Source organism: Salvelinus namaycush, chromosome 36, assembly GCF_016432855.1.
Source record: "Salvelinus namaycush isolate Seneca chromosome 36, SaNama_1.0, whole genome shotgun sequence".
Taxonomy (NCBI): domain Eukaryota; kingdom Metazoa; phylum Chordata; class Actinopteri; order Salmoniformes; family Salmonidae; genus Salvelinus; species Salvelinus namaycush.
In genome coordinates this window covers 9,519,739-9,538,280 of record NC_052342.1, presented here as the reverse complement: position 1 = coordinate 9,538,280, position 18,542 = coordinate 9,519,739, and the positions used below count along the sequence as shown (strand labels likewise).

The 18,542-nt window shown below is 41.8% G+C and overlaps 1 protein-coding gene across 1 annotated transcript in view; it reads right to left on the bottom strand.

The window, feature by feature from the left end:
* Window positions 1-1,185: 1,185 nt before the first annotated feature.
* Window positions 1,186-18,542, bottom strand: part of LOC120030311 (serine/threonine-protein phosphatase 2B catalytic subunit alpha isoform-like) — a 107,131-nt gene continuing 89,774 nt past the window's right edge. Inside the window, exons 11-13 of the mRNA XM_038975664.1 lie at window positions 15,895-15,979; window positions 9,649-9,746; window positions 1,186-3,128 (exon numbers count right to left, since the gene is read on the bottom strand). Coding sequence (XP_038831592.1) covers window positions 2,938-3,128; window positions 9,649-9,746; window positions 15,895-15,979 — 374 coding nt within the window. The 3' untranslated portion in view covers window positions 1,186-2,937. The remainder of the gene's footprint in view (window positions 3,129-9,648; window positions 9,747-15,894; window positions 15,980-18,542) is intronic.

Here is an 18,542-nt window from a genome sequence, read left to right as displayed (position 1 = left end):
TTGCCTGGATTGGTTCTCAATTAGAGACAGCTGTCTATCGTTGTCTCTGATTGAGAGTCATATTTAGGCAGCCATAGGCATTAGGTAGGTTGTGGGTAATTGTATATGTTAGACGTTAGTAGCGTGTGTCTGCACGGTCGTTTGTTAGCTTCACGGTCGTTTGTTAGCTTCACGGTCGTTTGTTAGCTTCACGGTCGTTTGTTAGCTTCACGGTCGTTTGTTGTTTTTGTCTAGTTTGTATTAGTGTTCGTTTCATCTTCAAGTAAATAGAAGATGTATTTATATCACGCTGTGCCTTGGTCCTCTCTTTCACCTAAAGACGATCGTGACAGTTTTTCACAGCCTTAAAAGGAGAATTTAGCTTATTTTCTTTTTTTTTACAACTAAATCTCTATGTTTTATGTAAATGGTATGTTATAAAAATGGTCCAGACACTTTTTTTGTGATTTCACATGTTTTTGAAAAACTTACCCCAACCAGCGAGTCACTTCCTCATCTTCGTTGTGCAGTATGGGGGATCTGAAAAAAGTTGTAACAAATTCCCCAAAAACACCCAAGTTTGTCATTCCGAACTTTATCTGCAACGTTATATTCCATTTGGTTGCGACTCGAGAAATACCTCTCCATCCATTCTAGCAGCAAGCTGGATGGAGAATGGAACAGCTGGAAAGGGGAAACAGCTCAAGTTGCACAAAATGGAATATAACGTTGCGGATAAAGTTTGGAATGACACAATTTCATGTGTACTAAATCTAAAGACCTGCATTATTAGACTGATAGCTTTTCAGTTTCTAAAAGGATGTATTAAGGGTATTTTTTGTACATTTATCTATGTTTGTTTAGAGCCACGTACTGCACAACGAGTATGAGAAAGTGAATTGCTGGTTGGGTTAAGTTTCTCAAAAACAAGTGAAATTGCAAAAAACGTGTCTGGACCCTTCCATAACATGCCATTTACATCAAAAATGTAGATTTGGTTGTAAAAAGCAGAATTCTCCTTTAAGCCAAGTCTCTTAAGTTCCAGTGACTAGAGAGATACATACTTTTTGGGAGGCAGCTATGAAATCCAATTTATGAAATAAGTGTGCTATAGATAATAATTTATGAAGAGCTCATTATGAATGTTTTGGCGTACACCATGTAATCATCATTCAGTCATCATTAAAACATTTCCAAAAGTGTATATATTTAGGATGTAATACATTTTTTATTTTTTATGTTTACATTGACTTGAAATCTGAGAATAGGAATATACCACACACAAATAAACAGTTTCATTTAAGTTGAAATACATGCACATTTTTTATTGAACAGTAATATAAAATACTTTTTCATAGTTGAGTGCATGCTTCATCTGCCAACTGGTTTGAAGTTAAATTACAAAAGCAAGGCTTTATGTCGTGTAGTGAATTACTTGGGCACTTAAGCAGTTTAAAAAAAAAGAAAAGTTGTTTTGTTTTATCTTAAAGTATTAAGCAGTAACAAACCTGTAACTGATATACAAAGCAGAGTTCCAAATAATAATAACATTAATAATAATAGTAATCAAATTACACTTTCTGTGGCACGTTTACAAAACAGAACAAACATTTCTAAACCGTTATATGGCACTAACAGTTATCATGCATTTTGAGTTCCACATGTAACCACAAACCTCACAAGAATTGTCAAACATGCTAAATCCGACTGTGAGCACTTTCAAGCACATGTTAAAAATATGATTCCTTTTCCATCTCAGATAGTTAAATGTTTCAATTATAAAAGAAGTTGAAGCCATATAAAGCATTATCATGGCGTTAATTTAATGAATGCCGATATACATTTCCAGTATATATTCACTAAGCGCACTACATTTAAAAACAGGCCTCCGTAGCCAAGGCATTCAATTCATTTATCCATTCCTTTGTTTCATTTTATAAAACATGCATAGGCAGACACTTTCAGTTGATTGTTTTTTTTACACAATATAGGTTCTTTATGTTTACTTTGTTCGCAATACTTTAAAAAGAGAAAAATGAACACTCACAGAATTCCAGCAAGCCACAATAAAATCTATATTCCCAAAAAACAACAAAAACATATTTGCAAATAATATATAAATGTAAATTCCAGTTATGAAACTCCCAAAAAATAGGTATTCATCACCAAGGTAATAATTTGCCATTTTCCAGAAATCTGGGTCAAAAGCACACACCAAATGAACCTGAGGTAAGCATAATCTGTACAAAACCATAAAACTTAAATTTTTGGGGGCATTTAAACAATGTTGCAACATTCTTTTTAAGACTGCCTAATTTATTTCAGAGCTATTTTATAAGAGTAGCAAAAAAAGTTATCAATAAATAGTCCTTACTAAGTTTGTACACCCTTATATGTTAAAAACATGTTTTTTATGTTTTGCCATTTTTAGTGCTGTATTTTGTAAACGTACAATAGTTAGTAAGAAGTTACACAAAATTGCCATATCCAGTAAAACCAGGCTCTCCAACCCTGTTCCCGGAGAGCAACCGTCCTGTAGGTTTTCACTGCACCCCTAATCAAGCGTACCTGATTCTAATAATTAGCTGGTTGATAAGCTGAATCAGGTTACAGTAGTTATAACTGGGGTTGGAGCGAAAATCTACAGGAGGGTAGCTTTTCAGGAACAGGGTTGGCGAGCCCTGCAGTAAAATGAGCTAGGGGCTTTCATAAAATCTCTCTCTCTCTCTCGCTCTCTCTCTCGCTCTCGCTCGCTCTCTCTCGCTCTCTCTCGCTCTCTCTCTCGCTCTCTCTTGCTCTCTCTTGCTCTCTCTCTCTCTCGTCTCAGAATCAAGCACGTCATCACCAGCTTCGAGGAGGCCAAGGGCCTGAAAAAGTGAACGAGCGATAACTTTCCGTAGTTCGACCCACCCTGGTCGCCACAGGCTGCCACCACCAGCCGTGGTGGAGCGTGCCCCTTCACTGGATGTTGCTGCTGTCCTTGGCGTCCGTGCCATTGGTCTCCGAGGACAGAGCCTTGTTGAGGGAGTTGAGGCTGGCGTCGGAGGGGAGGCCGTCCCGCCTCGGGGGCATCCGCTCATTGATGCGGTCCAGGCCCTTGGCCTCCGCAAAGCTGGTGATTTTGTGCTGGGGCGAGAAGCCCTTGATGGCTGGAGGATGGAGGGATGGAGAGGAGAAAATGGAGGGAATGGGTGATTTAGAGGAGAGAAGTAGAGAAGACATGTACAATATTTAATAAGGTTACTTATTTCTGGTTCAGAAGCACAAACACACATCAGTGTGTTTGGGTTGTCTTTGGTTTTGTTCAGAGTCAATAATTAATTGTGATAGGAATCAAGTCATGTGATGACAAAATAATGAATTCCATACAACGAATAAAAATCAATTTTTTCTGAAATGGTTGACTATATAAACCATTGCACCTGAATGGAAAAATCACTTGATGGTTGTTAGCAGAGCAGAGGCTTAGTAGGCCAACCCACAGAAACCACGGCATCGACATTTTAACAACATAGTTATTTGTGAGAAAAATATATTTCTATACTATACTTCTCTCAATAGTATTACGCCAATGTGCATTTCATCTGCTTAGTGTTTTCATAGAAACAACTGCAGTAAGAATACACGTTGGGTGTGTGTATTTATAAGTATGTATATAACTTAACTTCTTAATGCAGAGACACTTGAACACTTAAATGATCAATTCTATCTATTTTTATTCTCATCTTGTAATATCATAGGTATAAACCATCCCATGCAGTGTTCATTCTGCCTTTTGAAGACATTAGAGAACTATAATACAATCAATATGAACAATTCAACAGAGTAAATGACAACACAATATCAATATCAACACCAATTACCATATTATCGTAATTATTTAACCCGAAAGACAAATGGATTACATAATCCTACTGAACATAAACCTACTGAAGAGGGTATGTCTGGTGCTGGAGGTAAATAGGTTTTCATTGTACCAGGAAATATTTACAAAAGTAAAAACACTGCTGATATATCACATAATTAACTCACAAGCAGAAAAGTATGTACACTACTGGTCAAAAGTTTTAGAACACCTACTCATTCAAGGGTTTTTCTTTATTTTCACTATTTTCTACATTGTAGAATAATAATGAAGACATCAAACTATGAAATAACACATGGAATCATGTAGTAACCAAAAAAGTGTTAAACAAATCAAAATATATTTTATATTTGAGATTCTTCAAATAGCCACCCTTTGCCTTGATGACAGCTTTGCACACTCTTGGCATTCTTTCAACCAGCTTCACCTGGAATGCTTTTCCAACAGTCTTGAAGGAGTTCCCATATATGCCAAGCACTGGTTGGCTGCTTTTCCTTCACTCTGCAGTCCAACTCATCCCAAACCATCTCAATTTGGTTGAGGTCGGGGGATTGTGGAGGCCAGGTCATCTGATGCAGCACTCCATCACTCTACTTCTTGGTCAAATAGCCCTTATACAGCCTGGAGGTGTGTTGAGTCATGGTTCTGTTGAAAAACAAAGGATAGCCCCACTAAGCGCAAACCAGATGGGATGGCGTATCACTGCAGAAAGCTGTGGTAGCCATGCTGGTTAAGTGTGCCTTGAATTCTAAATAAAATGACAGACAGTGTCACCAGCAAAGCACCCCCACATAACACTTTTTCCTCCATGCTTTACGGTGGGAAATACACATGCGGAGATCATCCGTTCACCCACACCGCGTCTCACAAAGATACGGCGGTTGGAACCAAAAATCTCAAATTTGGACCAAACCAAAGGACAAATTTCCACCGATCTAATGTCCATTGCTCGTGTTTCTTGGCCCAAGCAAGTCTCTTCTTCTTATTGGTGTTCTTTAGTAGTGGTTTCTTTGCAGCAATTCAACCATGAAGGCCTGATTCACAGTCTCCTGTGAAAGTTGATGTTGAGATGTGTCTGTTACTTGAACTCTGTGAACCATTTATTTGGGCTGCAATTTCTGAGGCTGGTAACTCTAATGAACTTATCCTCTGCAGCAGAGGTAACTCTGGGTCGTCCATTCCAGTGGCGGTCCTCATGAGAGCCAGTTTCATCACAGCGCTTGATGGTTTTTGCGACTGCACTTGAAGAAACTTTCAACGTTCTTGAAATTTTCCATATTGACTGACATTCATGTCTTAAAGTAATGATGGACTGTCGTTTCTCTTCGCTTATTTGAGCTGTTCTTGCCATAATATGGATTTGGTCTTTTACGAAATAGGGCTATCTTCTGTATCCCCCCCCCCCCCCCCCCCCCCCACCTTGTCACAACACAACTGATAGGCTCAAACGCATTAAGAAGGAAATAAATTCAACAAATTAACTTTTAAGAAGGCACACCTGTTAATTGAAATGCATTCCAGGTGACTACCTCATGAAGCTGGTTGAGATAGTGCCAAGAGTGTGCAAAGCTGTCAACAAGGCAAAGGGTGGCTATTTGAAGAATCTCAAATATAAAATATATTTGGATTTGTTTAACACTTTTTTGATTACTACATGATTCCATATGTGTTATTTCATAGTTTTGATGTCTTCACTATTATTCTACAATGTAGAAAATAGTAAAAAAAAATTAAGAAAAACCCTTGAATGAGTAGGTGTTCTAAAACTTTTGACCAGTAGTGTATGTAAGTCAATTATGAGATGAAATGAAGCATTTTGGGGAAAATACATCTGCAAATGATTCAGTGTGAAAGTGAACGTGGAAGTAAATAGTGTAAAAAAAAAAAAAAATCTGTCAAAACAACATTTTGCAACTGATGCTCTATCAAAAAATAAACCTGAAGATACTTGACTGCATATTTCAAAAAGGCACAACTGAAAACACCTGAGGACCCCCAGGACCAGACCACCCCACCACTGTACTACACAAACAAAACAAAAGGACCAAGGAAATGGAAAAGAGAAAAATGAATGGTAAATAGAGAGTGGGGCCCACATACACTGAAACATACAGTATACCACAGAAAAGTACTACAACAGTGAGACTACGCTCACATGCATAGACACTACTACAAAAGGTACTTGTTGCTAACCACTTGTTAAGCCTGCTCAGAACATGCAGCAAATTACTAAGGGACAAGGGGGCTATAATGGTAGTCAGCAGTTACATTTTCAGGATATCCTTTTTCTGGATCAGGAGGAAAAATTTGGGAGTAATTAGCGATATTATTAAATTATGTGTGTGGGAGAGGGGGCTGATGGGTCTTGCAGCTGTGTTGCTGCATAGTACAGGTCAGACACAGGTTATTAGCAGTTAAACAAAGAGAACAGGACACAGCAGGGCCACAGAGGAACCACATGGAAAAAATAAGCTAAAAGAGTCTGGTCACTGATGCACGTCATCCTCTAGGGGGTGCTTATGAGGAGTCGCTGAACAATTCCAACATATATAGCAGCTAGCTAGCAAATCACTATTTAGTGCGTAGTTGAGCTTGTTCTTTGTTGCGTGGCTTTGTTTGCCCATTTTGTTTTTGGAGTTGGAGTCCAATTTGGCTTTCAAAGCCTCTGTTGGAAAAGCAAATTTTGTTCTGATTTGTTTATATCTAACGTATATTAGTGCAAAGACAAAGCACAACTGTATTAGTTGTTTCAAAGGGGGACAATCAGATCGGTCTTTCATAGGAAGACTGAGTGGGTGGATGAGTTGGTGTAGGGGCATGGGGCGTTGTATGAAGTCACAGGTGTGACATAATATCCTGCTGAGTGCTGTTGTTTTTCAGAGAAACGTATGAGTGGACACTACTTAGTGGAGGGGATACTGCAAAACAATGTACATACAGACTAAGCTGAAAACCTTGTAGGTGGGAGGGAGGGGAGGGTGGCTATATCCTAGCAGGTGAAAAGAAAAGTAATGCATTTAATACTCTCCGCCTAGTATGATCTTTGTTCAACAGTGATATGATCTTTGTTCCCCTTTGAAACAAGTGTGGCTTTTCTATACTCCCCCCCCCTCTTTTTTTGGGGGGGGGGGTTAATTATTATGCCACAATTTGTTAGCGCAAACACCCAACACACTCTGTAACAAGCTACGGCGAGATGGATGAAAACACAGCAGGCGGGGGCCCCTGTCTATTGCGGTAAGAAGCAACAGAGAGGGCCGCCGGCCTAGTTACCTTCGTCTGCCTCAATAGCCTCAATAGTAGCTGAAGAGAAGAAGACGGGGGTTGCAAAACGAATGAGAAGAAGGGTGACCAGCGAGGAATTCATTTGGTTTTTCCCAGGAACCGGTCAATGAGCAGCAAAAAGAGAGAGCCAATGCAAAGACAACAATGTTAAAAAAAACTCTGTGTTTTTCGGACAGAGGACACTCATGGGAGGAGAAGCAGGAATCAAGCGGGTGTGTTAAGACAGACAAAGAAGGAAGGGGGTAGTTAACCAAAAAGGTGACAGACGGAATGGAGCCAGTCAAATACCCATTGTAGACACATGTGTGGTGCGCTGGTATTTTGAGCTTTGTAAAAGGGACAAGAAGCGGTGCTGGACGGCTATAGAAAATGGATGTCGGCAAGGGGGATGTCGTGACAAGTAGGACTGGAGAAGGTTGATGATTATCAAAGGGGTGAATGTGAATATCTGTCTGATGTATCCTCACTCAACAAACTACACACTGGAGCAGGGTTGAGGGGGGGGTGACATATGATCGGTGTTTAACAGGAGTTAGGTTACAGTACATGTAGACGTGTGAGTGAGAACAGAAACAACTCTGCCAAAGTCATAAACGCGGCTGCAACTGAACAGCCGAGACCAGATAAAAGAGAAGAAGAATTCAAAATGTTCTCAGAAACATAGGCTACTAGCTATCATGAACTGTAGCGCAGCCGCGTCTTTGGACATGAACCGTCGAAAGAGCAGATGCACCTTTAAAAAACACATCATGGGAATATTTTGATGCACTTACCACTTACCGTACAACTCCTTCTGTTTTTTAGCAATACTTATCATCAAACACTTATCACCAGAAATACGGAAATGACTCTGTACTCAGGTGGTGCACACAGAGAAAAAGAAATGGGCTCGGGTGGGACTGCAAATAATACTTAGCGGCTACAGTTCTACACTTGAACAGGTCGATGTGGCTATGGAGGTACGATACATAATGCACAAGAGCGACGTACACACACAGGAAAGCTATAAGGAGGTCCAAAAGAAACCAAGTGGTTGATGGATTGCACAACATTGCGGTAGAAGCACATTGGAGACTGTCTGAACAATAGGAGCCTATGGCGAGCTGTGATTCTACCAATGCTGCGACAGAAAATCTCTTTGAACGTCACTCTGCCTCCCAACATGGCTCCTCCTCGCTACTGCATCTCCATTGGATGGCTTTGGCCCATCGTTGCATCACTGGGAACTACTGTACATGGTTGCCCCTATGCAGTCGGAATCAACAATGTGTGGTTTGTGTGTATGTGTGTGAGTATATTTGTGTGTGTGTGTGTGTGTGCGTGTGGGTGTGTGTGCTTGAGATAAAGTTATAGACTACTGTTTATAGGGCAAACATGTAGCATTTCTGTGGTAAACTTCGGGAGAAGTGAACCCAGAAATAGATGTCGACGGTTGAGAGCAGAAGAGGCTCGAAAACATGACTTAAATTCACTGTAGGCCTACATTCTAAAACAACTGATAGAGGAGACTTAAACTGACCAAGAGAACCAAAGAGAGGAGAATGAAGTTCTTTGGATTTCTGCCTTGTTTGTGGGTGACAAGGTAGATAATATGTATCCCCTTTCATACACGGTTGTTTATGTCAATTCCAATTCATCCTTTGCATCTTACTCGGTACCTAGCCTTCCCTGACATCTTAAAAATCACTTCAAATTTGTCAAATCAAAGGACATGATTTTGTTCTATTTAAAATAAATTCAAATTCTAAATTGTCTATGTTATAGCCTGATTCCGTCGGTAGATTATTCAATTCCACTTGTCATCTTTGGAAGAAATGTCTTCCCTGTGGAAAAGCATCTTATAATGCTAGTCTGTCACGTAAAGGAGATCGATCGTCAGACTGTTTTTGGGAGTGTTTGGAATTCAACATAGGAGGGTGAATTCTACAATATTCTCACAAAACACTGCTGACACAATACTTGCACAACAGATTATACCTGTGGTTTCTAGGGAAAGAGGAGAAAGAAGAAGACAGAGACAATATTTGAGATATAACCAGTAGATTTCAGAGAGAAAGGTGGAGAGAGAGAGGGGGGGGGGGGTAAGGAAAGCAAGACAGCATTAAGAGACAATGGCGAAAAACTTCTAACATTTTATGACGGTATTATCTAAAACCAACATCAGAGAAAGGGACAAAGCTTTGCAGTACTTAGATATTAGCTTATTCTAGGGTAACTTTGCTGCAGTAATGTTTATATTGAATACAGATAGTTACATTGTATTTCCCACTGCTGCAACTGTGTTCTATGACATAAAAGTCGTAAAGAAATATACCGGGTTTAATTAAGAGAAAATGTCCTGAGAGAAAAAAAATGTGCGAAATAAGTATCAGGTAACTGCTTGTCTTTGAGGTAGATGCGTTGCTAATTAAATATTTGTATAAGTGTGTATTGATGGGGGCGGAACACGGTGGCCTGGGGAGTGTGAGGGGTGTTGTGGGCTAGGCATGGAGGTCCAGCGTGTGTGTTGTGGGGCGTACCATTCTGGAGCTTCTCCTTGCCTCCGGACAGCACTCCACTGGGCAGCATGCCGGTGGGGGTCAGCCCTTTCAGTGTCAACACACTCTCACTCTCCTCCCTACAGGGACAACAAACAAAGAAATGGAACTGGATTCAACTAACCATGAAGCTGTTTATTAGCTCAATGTTTATGAAAGTTCTTGCTCCTATTGCTTCAGCTGTATGAAATGACAATCAAGCCATGAACTTTCTTCTTCAGTCTCTTGACCACGATGATTCAGGATGTTGTTTTTAAATTGCTTGTTTTTTTGCTGTTGTTATTGCTTGACATCACTTTGAAATGTCTTTATTTAATGAATAGTGCTATAAAAGTTTAATAAATTATTATTATTATCTATTGGGAGTTGAACCCGGAAGTGAGAGTTTAAACAGAAAAGGAGCACTGAACAGGAAGAGTTGAGACACAGGAAGAGCTTTTCACTATTTAAAAAGTAACTGTCCAGTGTTTCAAGATTTCTATGAAATATGACCTATAATAAATAAAAATTTGAGTGAAATAGTTTTCCTTACAAAAAATGGTAATTAAGTTTGTTAAAAAGCATATTTCCTGTGTTTGAATAATGTAGTCGTGCCCCAACAACAGAATGGTGTGGGCGTATACCAGTCATTCAAAAATATTCATTCGAGTAGACTGCTGATTGGCCAGCTCAGCCAATGAGCCAACATGACATCATGTTTGAAACAGTCTGTTTGAGATACAAGTGTCACACCCTGACCTTAGAGAGCCTTTTTATGTCTCTATTTGGTTTGGTCAGGGTGTGATTTGGGGTGGGCATTCTATGTTTTTGTATTTCTATGTTTTGGCCGGGTATGGTTCTCAATCAGGGACAGCTGTCTATCGTTGTCTCTGATTGGGAACCATACTTAGGTAGCCCTTTTCCCTCCTTTCAGTGTGGGAAGTTGTCTTTGTTTGTGGCACTATAACCTTAAGCGTCACGGTCGTTTTTGTATTATTTATTGTTTTTGTCGACGTCATCAATAAAAAGGAATATGTACGCTCACCACGCTGCGCTTTGGTCTACTTCCTTTGATGTTCGTGACAACAAGTTTGAGGTGTTTCTTCTCCAATTTAGGCTTTGGCCACAAATACGTGCATAGGATGAGTCAACAACAGAATATTAACTTTTAAAAGTGAGAATTTCCCTGGACAGTTACTTTAAGAGATAATTGGGGACGAGGTTGGTCGACGCGCCATGCCAAAAATAAGTATTTAATCAAATACAGTATACGTTAATTAGTAATACATAAAGAATTTTGGCCTACGGTAAAAGGTTTTCATTGAAGCCTAATTCAAATCAAATCCAATTGTATTTGTCACATGAGCCAAATACAACCTTAACGTGAAATTCTTACTTACAAGCCCTTAACCAACAATGCAGTTCAAGAAATAGAGTTAATAAAATATTTACTAAATAGTGACTATGCTTAGATAATAAACAGCGAGTAGCAGCAGTATAAAAACAAAAGGGGGTAGGGTTCAATGTAAATAGTCCGGGTGGCCATTTGATTAGTTTAGTTGTTCAGCAGTTTTATGGCTTGGGGGTGGAAGCTGTTAAGGAGCCTTTGGTCCTAGACTTGGCACTCCGGTACCACTTGGTAGCAGAGAGAACAGTCTATGACTTGGGTGACTGGAGTCTTTGACAATTTGTTGGGCCTTCCTCTGACACCGCCTAGTATATACAGTTGAAGTCGGAAGTTTACATACGCCTTAGCCAAATACATTTAAACTCAGTTTTTCACAATTCCTGACATTTAATCCTAGTAAAAATTCCCTGTCTTAGGTCAGTTAGGATCAACACTTTATTTTAAGAATGTGAAATGTTTCTAATAGTAGTGATTTATTTCAGCTTTTATTTTCTTCATCACATTCCCAGTTGGTCAGAAGTTAACATACACTCAATTAGTATTTGGTAGCATTGCCTTTAAAATGTTTGACCCAAGTTAAACGTGTCGGGTAGCCTCCGCAAGCTTCCCACATTAAGTTGGGTGAATTTTGGCCCATTCCTCCTGACAGAGCTGGTGTAACTGAGTCAGGTTTGTAGGCCTCCTTGCTCGCACACGCTTTTTCAGTTCTGCCCACACATTTTCTGTAGGATTGAGGTCAGGGCATTGTGATGGCCACTCCAATACCTTGACTTTGTTGTCCTTAAGCCATTTTGCCACAACTTTGGAAATATGCTTGGGGTCATTGTCCATTTGGAAGACCCATTTGTGACCAAGCTTTAACTTCCTGACTGATGTCTTGAGATGTTGCTTCAATATATCCACATAATTTTCCGCCCTCATGATACCATCTATTTTGTGAAGTGCACCAGTCCCTCCTGCAGCAAAGCACCCCCACAACATGATGCTGCCACGCCCGTTCTTCACGGTTGGGATGGTGTTCTTCAGCTTGCAAGCCTCCCCCTTTTTCCTCCAAACATAACGATGGCATTATGGTGAAACAGTTCTATTTTTCCTTCACCAGACCAGAGGACATTTCTCCAAAAAGTATGATCTTTGTCCCCATGTGCAGTTGCAAACCGTAGTCTGGCTTTTTTATGATGGTTTTGGAGCAGTGGCTTCTTCCTTGCTGAGCGGCCTTTCAGGTTATGTCGATATAGGACTCGTTTTACTGTGGATATAGATCACTTTGTACCTGTTTCCTCCAGCTTCTTCACAACGTCCTTTGCTGTTGTTCTGGGGTTGATTTGCACATTTCGCACCAAAGTACGTTCATCTCTAGGAGACAGAACGCGTCTCCTTCCTGAGCGGTATGACGGCTGCGTGGTCCCATTGTGTCTTTTCTTGGTACTATTGTTTGTGCAGATGAACGTGGTACCTTCAGGCGTTTGCAAATTGCTCCCAAGGATGAACCAGACTTGTGGAGGTCTACAATTCTTTCTCTGAGGTCTTGGCTTATTTCTTTTGATTTTCCCATGATGTCAAGCAAAGAGGCACTGAGTTTGACACTAGGCCTTGAAATACATCCACAGGTACACCTCCAATTGACACAAATTATGTCAATTAGCCTATCAGAAGCTTCTAAAGCCATGACATAATTTTCTGGAATTTTTCAAGCTGTTTAAAGGCACAGTCAACTTAGTGTATGTCAACTTCTGACCCACTGGAATTGTGAGACAGTGAATTATAAGTGAAATAATCTGTCTGTAAACAATTGTTGGAAGAATTACTAGATGTCCTAACCGACTTGCCAAAACTATAGTTTGTTAACAAGAAATTTGTGGAGTGGTTGAAAAACGAGTTTTAATGACTCCAACATAAGTGTATGTAAACTTCCGACTTCAACTGTAGGTCCTGGATGTCAGGAAGCTTGGCCCCAGTGATGGTAGTGCGTACGGCCCAGTACCTCTGTAGCGCCTTCCGGTCAGATGCTGAGCAGTTGCCATACCAGGCGGTAATGCAACCAGTCAGGATGCTCTCGCTGGTGAGGCTGTAGAACCTTTTGAGGATCTGGGGACCCATGCCAAATCTTTTCAGTCTCCTGAGGGGGAAGAGGTGTTGTCGTGCCCTCTTCATAACTTTCTTGGTGTGTTTGGACCATGATAGTTTGTTGGTGATGTGGACACCAAGGAACTTGAAACTCTCGACCCACTCCACTTCAGTCCCGTCGATGTTAATTGAGGCGTGTTCGGCCAGTCCACGATCAGCTCCTTTGTCTTGCTCACATTGAAAGGTTGTCTCTGACCTCCTCCCTATAGGCTGTCTCATCGTTGTCAGTAATCAGGACTACCACTGTTGGGTCGTTAGCAAACTCAATGATGGGTGACCAGGGAGTTCAGGAGGGTATTAAGCATGCACCCCTGAGGGGCCCCAGTTTTGTTGCATATGTGTTGTTGCCTACCCTTACCACCTGGGGGCAGCCCGTCAGGAAGTCCAGGATTCAGTTGCAGAGGGAGGTTTTTAGTCCCAGGGTCCTTAGCTTGGTGATGAGCTTTGTGGGCACTATGGTGTTGAACGCTGATCTGTAGTCAATGAACAGCATTCTCACATAGGTGTTCCTTTTGTCCAGGTGGGAAAGGGCAGTGTGGAGTGCGATTGAGATTGCGTCATCTGTGGATTTGTTGGGGTGGTATGCGAATTGGAGTGGGTCTAGGGTGTCTGGCATGATGGTGTTGATGTGAGTCATGACCATCCTTTCAAAGCACTTCATGGCTACCGACTTGAGTGCTACGGGGCGGTAATCACTTAGGCAGGTTACCTTTGCTATTATGGGCACAGGGACTATGGTGGTCTGTTTAAAATATGTAGGTATTACAGACTTGGTCAGGGAGAGGTTGAAAATGTCAGTGAAGACACTTGCCAGTTGGTCCAGGCATGCTATGAGTACATGTCCTGGTAATCCATCTGGCCCCACGGCATTGTAAATGTTGACCTGTTTAAAGGTCTTGCTCACATCGGCTACGGAGAGCGTGATCTCACAGTTGTCCGGAACAGCTGGTGCTCTCATGCATGCTTCAGTATTTCATGCCTCAAAGCGAGCATAAAAGGCATTTAGCTCGTCTGGTATTCTTCTAGTTGTGAGTTTGTTATTAAGTCACATGATTTTGAACTTTCAAATAGCTATCCTGTCAAGTACAATGTGCTGACTTCTGCCTACGATCATGTAACTGGGCACATATTATAAAATACATAAACATACAGTGCATTTGTAAAGTATTCAGACCCTTTGACTTTTTCCACATTTTGTTATGTTACAGCCTTATTCTAAAATTGATTCAATAGCTTTTTTCCCTCATCAATCTACAAACAATACCCCATAATGACAAAGCAAAAACAGATTTTTAGAAATGTTTTCAAAAATATGAAATATCACATTTACATAAGTATTCACACCCTTTACTCAGTACTTTGTTGAAGCACCTTTGGCAGCGATTACAACCTTGAGTCTTCTTGGGTCTTCTTGGCTACAAACTTGGCACACCTGTATTTGGAGAGTTTCTCCCATTCTTCTCTGCAGATCCTTTCAAGCTCTGTCAGATTGGATGGGGAGCATCGCTGCACAGCTATTTTCAGGTCTCTCCAGAGATGTTAGATCAGGTTCAAGTCCGGGCTCTGGCTGGGCCACTCAAGGACATTCAGAGACTTGTCCTGAAGCCACTCCTGCGTTGTCTTGGCCGTGTGCTTGGAGTCATTGTCACATTGGAAGGTACACCTTCGCCCCAGTCTGAAGTCCTGAGTGCTCTGGAGCAGGTTTTCATCAAGGATCGCTCTGTACTTTGCTCCGTTCATCTTTCCCTCGATCCTGACTAGTCTCCCAGTCCATGCCGCTGAAAAACATCCCCACAGCATGATTCTGCCACCACCATACTTCACCGTAGGGATGGTACCAGGTTTTCTCCAGATGTGACGCTTGGCATTCAGGCCAAAGAGTTCAATCTTGGTTTCATCAAACCAGAGAATCTTGTTTCTCAAGATCTGAGAGTCTTTACGTGCCTTTTGATAAACTCCAAGCGGGCTGTCATGTGCCTTTTACTGAGGACTTGCTTCCGTCTGGCCACTACCATAAAGGCCTGATTGGTGGAGTGCTGCAGAGATGGTTGTTGTTCTGGAAGATTCTCCCATCTCCACAGAGGAACTCTGGAGCTCTGTCAGAGTGACCATCTGGTTCCTGGTCACCTCCCTGACCAAGGCCCTTCTCCCCCGATTGCTCAGTTTGGCCGGGTGGCCAGCTCTAGGAAGAGTCTTGGTGGTTCCAAACTTCTTCCATTTAAGAACGATGGAGGCCACTGCGTTCTTGGGGACCTTCAATGCTGCAATGTTTTTTGGTATCCTTCCCCAGATCTGTGCCTCGACACAATCCTGTCTCGGAGCTCTACGGACAATTCCTTCAACCTCATGGCTTGTTTTTGGCTGATATGCACTGTCAACTGTGGGACCTTATATAGACAGGTGTGTGCCTTTCCAAATCATGTCAAATCAATTGAATTTACCACAGGTGGACTCCAATCAAGTTGTAGAAACATCAAGGACGATCAATGGAAACAGGATCCACCTGAGCTCAATTTTGAGTCTTATAGCAAAACATCTGAATACTTATGTAAAGAAAGTAACTTTTTTTCTCGCTTTGTCATAATGGGATATTGTATGTAGACTGATTAATTAATTTAATACATTTTAGAATAAGGCTGAATACTTTCCCGAATGCACTGTAGGTAGACAGGAACTGCACACCTAGACATGCATCGATGATTCCCAATAAATACCTGAGGACAGAGAATACCCTGGCCATCTTGCCAATGGCACGGATCTTGTTCCGGATTACTTCCTTGCGTGCAGAGGCTGTGGCACCTAAAACACACACAAACACACACACACACACAGTTGTCAGGGTCAGACATTCAGGCCGTTTCCAACCATCACTGCTTATCTGGGTGAGGCATTTTCTTTAAGGTGTCTTCACTACCATACATGAGCTGGTAAAACCTAACACTAAGTTGTGCTTTTTGTCTACGTATGTGTGTGAGTGACTACTACCGATAGAAAGGAATCCTACCCTAAATGTTTATGTAACATTTATTTGACACTTGAATCATTGAGCAGATGTGTTTAGCACAGGAGTTATTTATAGTAAATGTGGGCCTCACAACAAAATCATACCACATAAGAAAATTATACTACATCAAAATACAGGTGGAGTGTGAGAGATGGAAATTAACACGAGTGCTTAGAAATATATGGAGAGAGAGAGAGAGAGTATGCAGAGAACAGTGAAAGACTCTAGTGGAGTGTGTTCCTTTGAACGGACCACTAGGGGGAGTATTGAGTATCCCTGCGCATGGGTGATGTCTTTTCTTGTTAAGATATACACTGAACAAAAATATAAACGCAACATGCAACAATTTCAAAGATTTTACTGAGTTACAGTTCATATAAGGAAACAAATCATAAAAAATAAATTCATTAGGCCCTAATCTGTGGATTTCAAATGACTGGGAATACAGATATGCATCTGTTGGTCACAGATACCTTTAAAAAAAAGATAGTGGCGTGGATCAGAAAACCAGTCAGTATCTGGTGTGACCACCATTTGCCTCATGCAGCGTGACACATCTCCTTCACATAGAGTTGATCAGGCTGTTGATTGTGGCCTGTGGAATGTCCCATTCCTCTTCAATGGCTGTGTGAAGTTGCTGGATGTCTGGTGGGAACTGCAACTCACTGTCGCACAATGTCGATCCAGAACATCCCAAACATGCTCAATGGGTGACATGTCTGGTGAGTTTGCAGGCCATGGAAGAACTGGGACGTTTCAGCTTCCAGGAATTGTGTACAGATCCTTGCGACATGGGGCCGTGCATTATCATGCTGAAACATGAGGTGATGGCGGCAGATGAATGGCACGACAATGGGCCTCAGGATCCCGACACGGTATCTCTGTGCATTCAAATTGCCATAGAAAAAATGCAATTGTGTTCGTTGTCCGTAGCTTATGCCTTCCAATACCATAAACCCACTGCCACCATGGGGTAAACTGCTCGCCAACACGACGTCATACTGTCTACTCTTCTCCAGTGTGCCAGTGGCCATCGAAGGTGAGCATTTGCCCATTGAAGAAGTCGGTTACGACGCCGAACAGCAGTCAGGTCAAGACCCTGGTGAGGACGACGAGCACGCAGATGAGCTCCTCTGGTTTCTGACAGTTTGTGCAGAAATTCTTTGGTTGTGCAAACCAATAGCTTCATCAGCTGTCTGGGTGGCCGGTCCCAGATGATCTCGCAGGTGAAGAAGCCGAATGTGGAGGTCCTGGGCTGGCGTGGTTACACGTCTTCTGCGGTTGTGAGGCCGGTTGGACGTACTGCCAAATTCTCTAAAATGACGTTGGAGGCGGCTTATGGTAAATAAATGATCTGGCAACAGCTCTGGTGGACATTCCTGCAGTCAGCATGGCAACTGCACACTCCCTCAAAACTTGAGACATCTGTGGCATTGTGTTGTGTAAATAAAACTGCACGTTTTAGGAACTCCCGAGTGGAGCAGTGGTCTAAGGCACTGCATCGCAGTGCTAGCTGTGCCACTAGAGTTTCTGGGTTCGAGTCCATGCTCTGTAGCTGCCGGCTGCGACCGAGAGACCCATGGGGCGGCGCACAATTGGCCCAGAGTCGCCCGGGTTAGGGGAAGGTTTGGCCGGCAGGGATGTCCTTGTCCCATCGTACACTAGCGACTCCTGTGGCGGGCCGGGCGCAGTGCACGCTGACTCGGTCGCCAGGTGCACGGTGGTTCCTCCGACACATTGATGCGGCTGGCTTCCGGGTTAAGTGGGCATTGTGTCAAGAAGCGGTGTGGGTCGTGTTTCGGAAGACGCATGGCTCTCGACATTCGCCTCTCCCGAGTCCATACGGGAGTTGCAGCAATGGGACAAGACTGTAACTATCAATTGGGGAGAAAAATGGGTAAAAAGTAAAATAATAATAATAATAACTGCACATTTTAGAGTGGCCTTTTATTGTCCCCAGCACAAAGTGCATCTGTGTAATGATCATGCTGTTTAATCAGCTTCTTGATATGCCACACCTGTCAGGTGGATGGAGTATCTTTGTAAAAGAGAAATGCTCACTGCCAGGGATGTAAACCAATTTGTGCACACAATTTTAGCGAAATAAGTTCTTTCTGCGTATGGAAAATTCCTAGGATCTTTTATTTCATCTCATGAAACATGGGTCCAACACTTTACATGTTGCGTTTAGATTTTTGTTCAGTATAGCTAGCTAGAAGTTTGGGCACAAAGAATGGTCTATATCAGTGGTCACCAACCTTTTCTGAGTCAAGATCACTTTCTGAGTTTTTATTACATGACTTAAAAAAAACATAAGCCTATGCAACATTAACCAATTAAAAACAGTTCTGTAGCAAT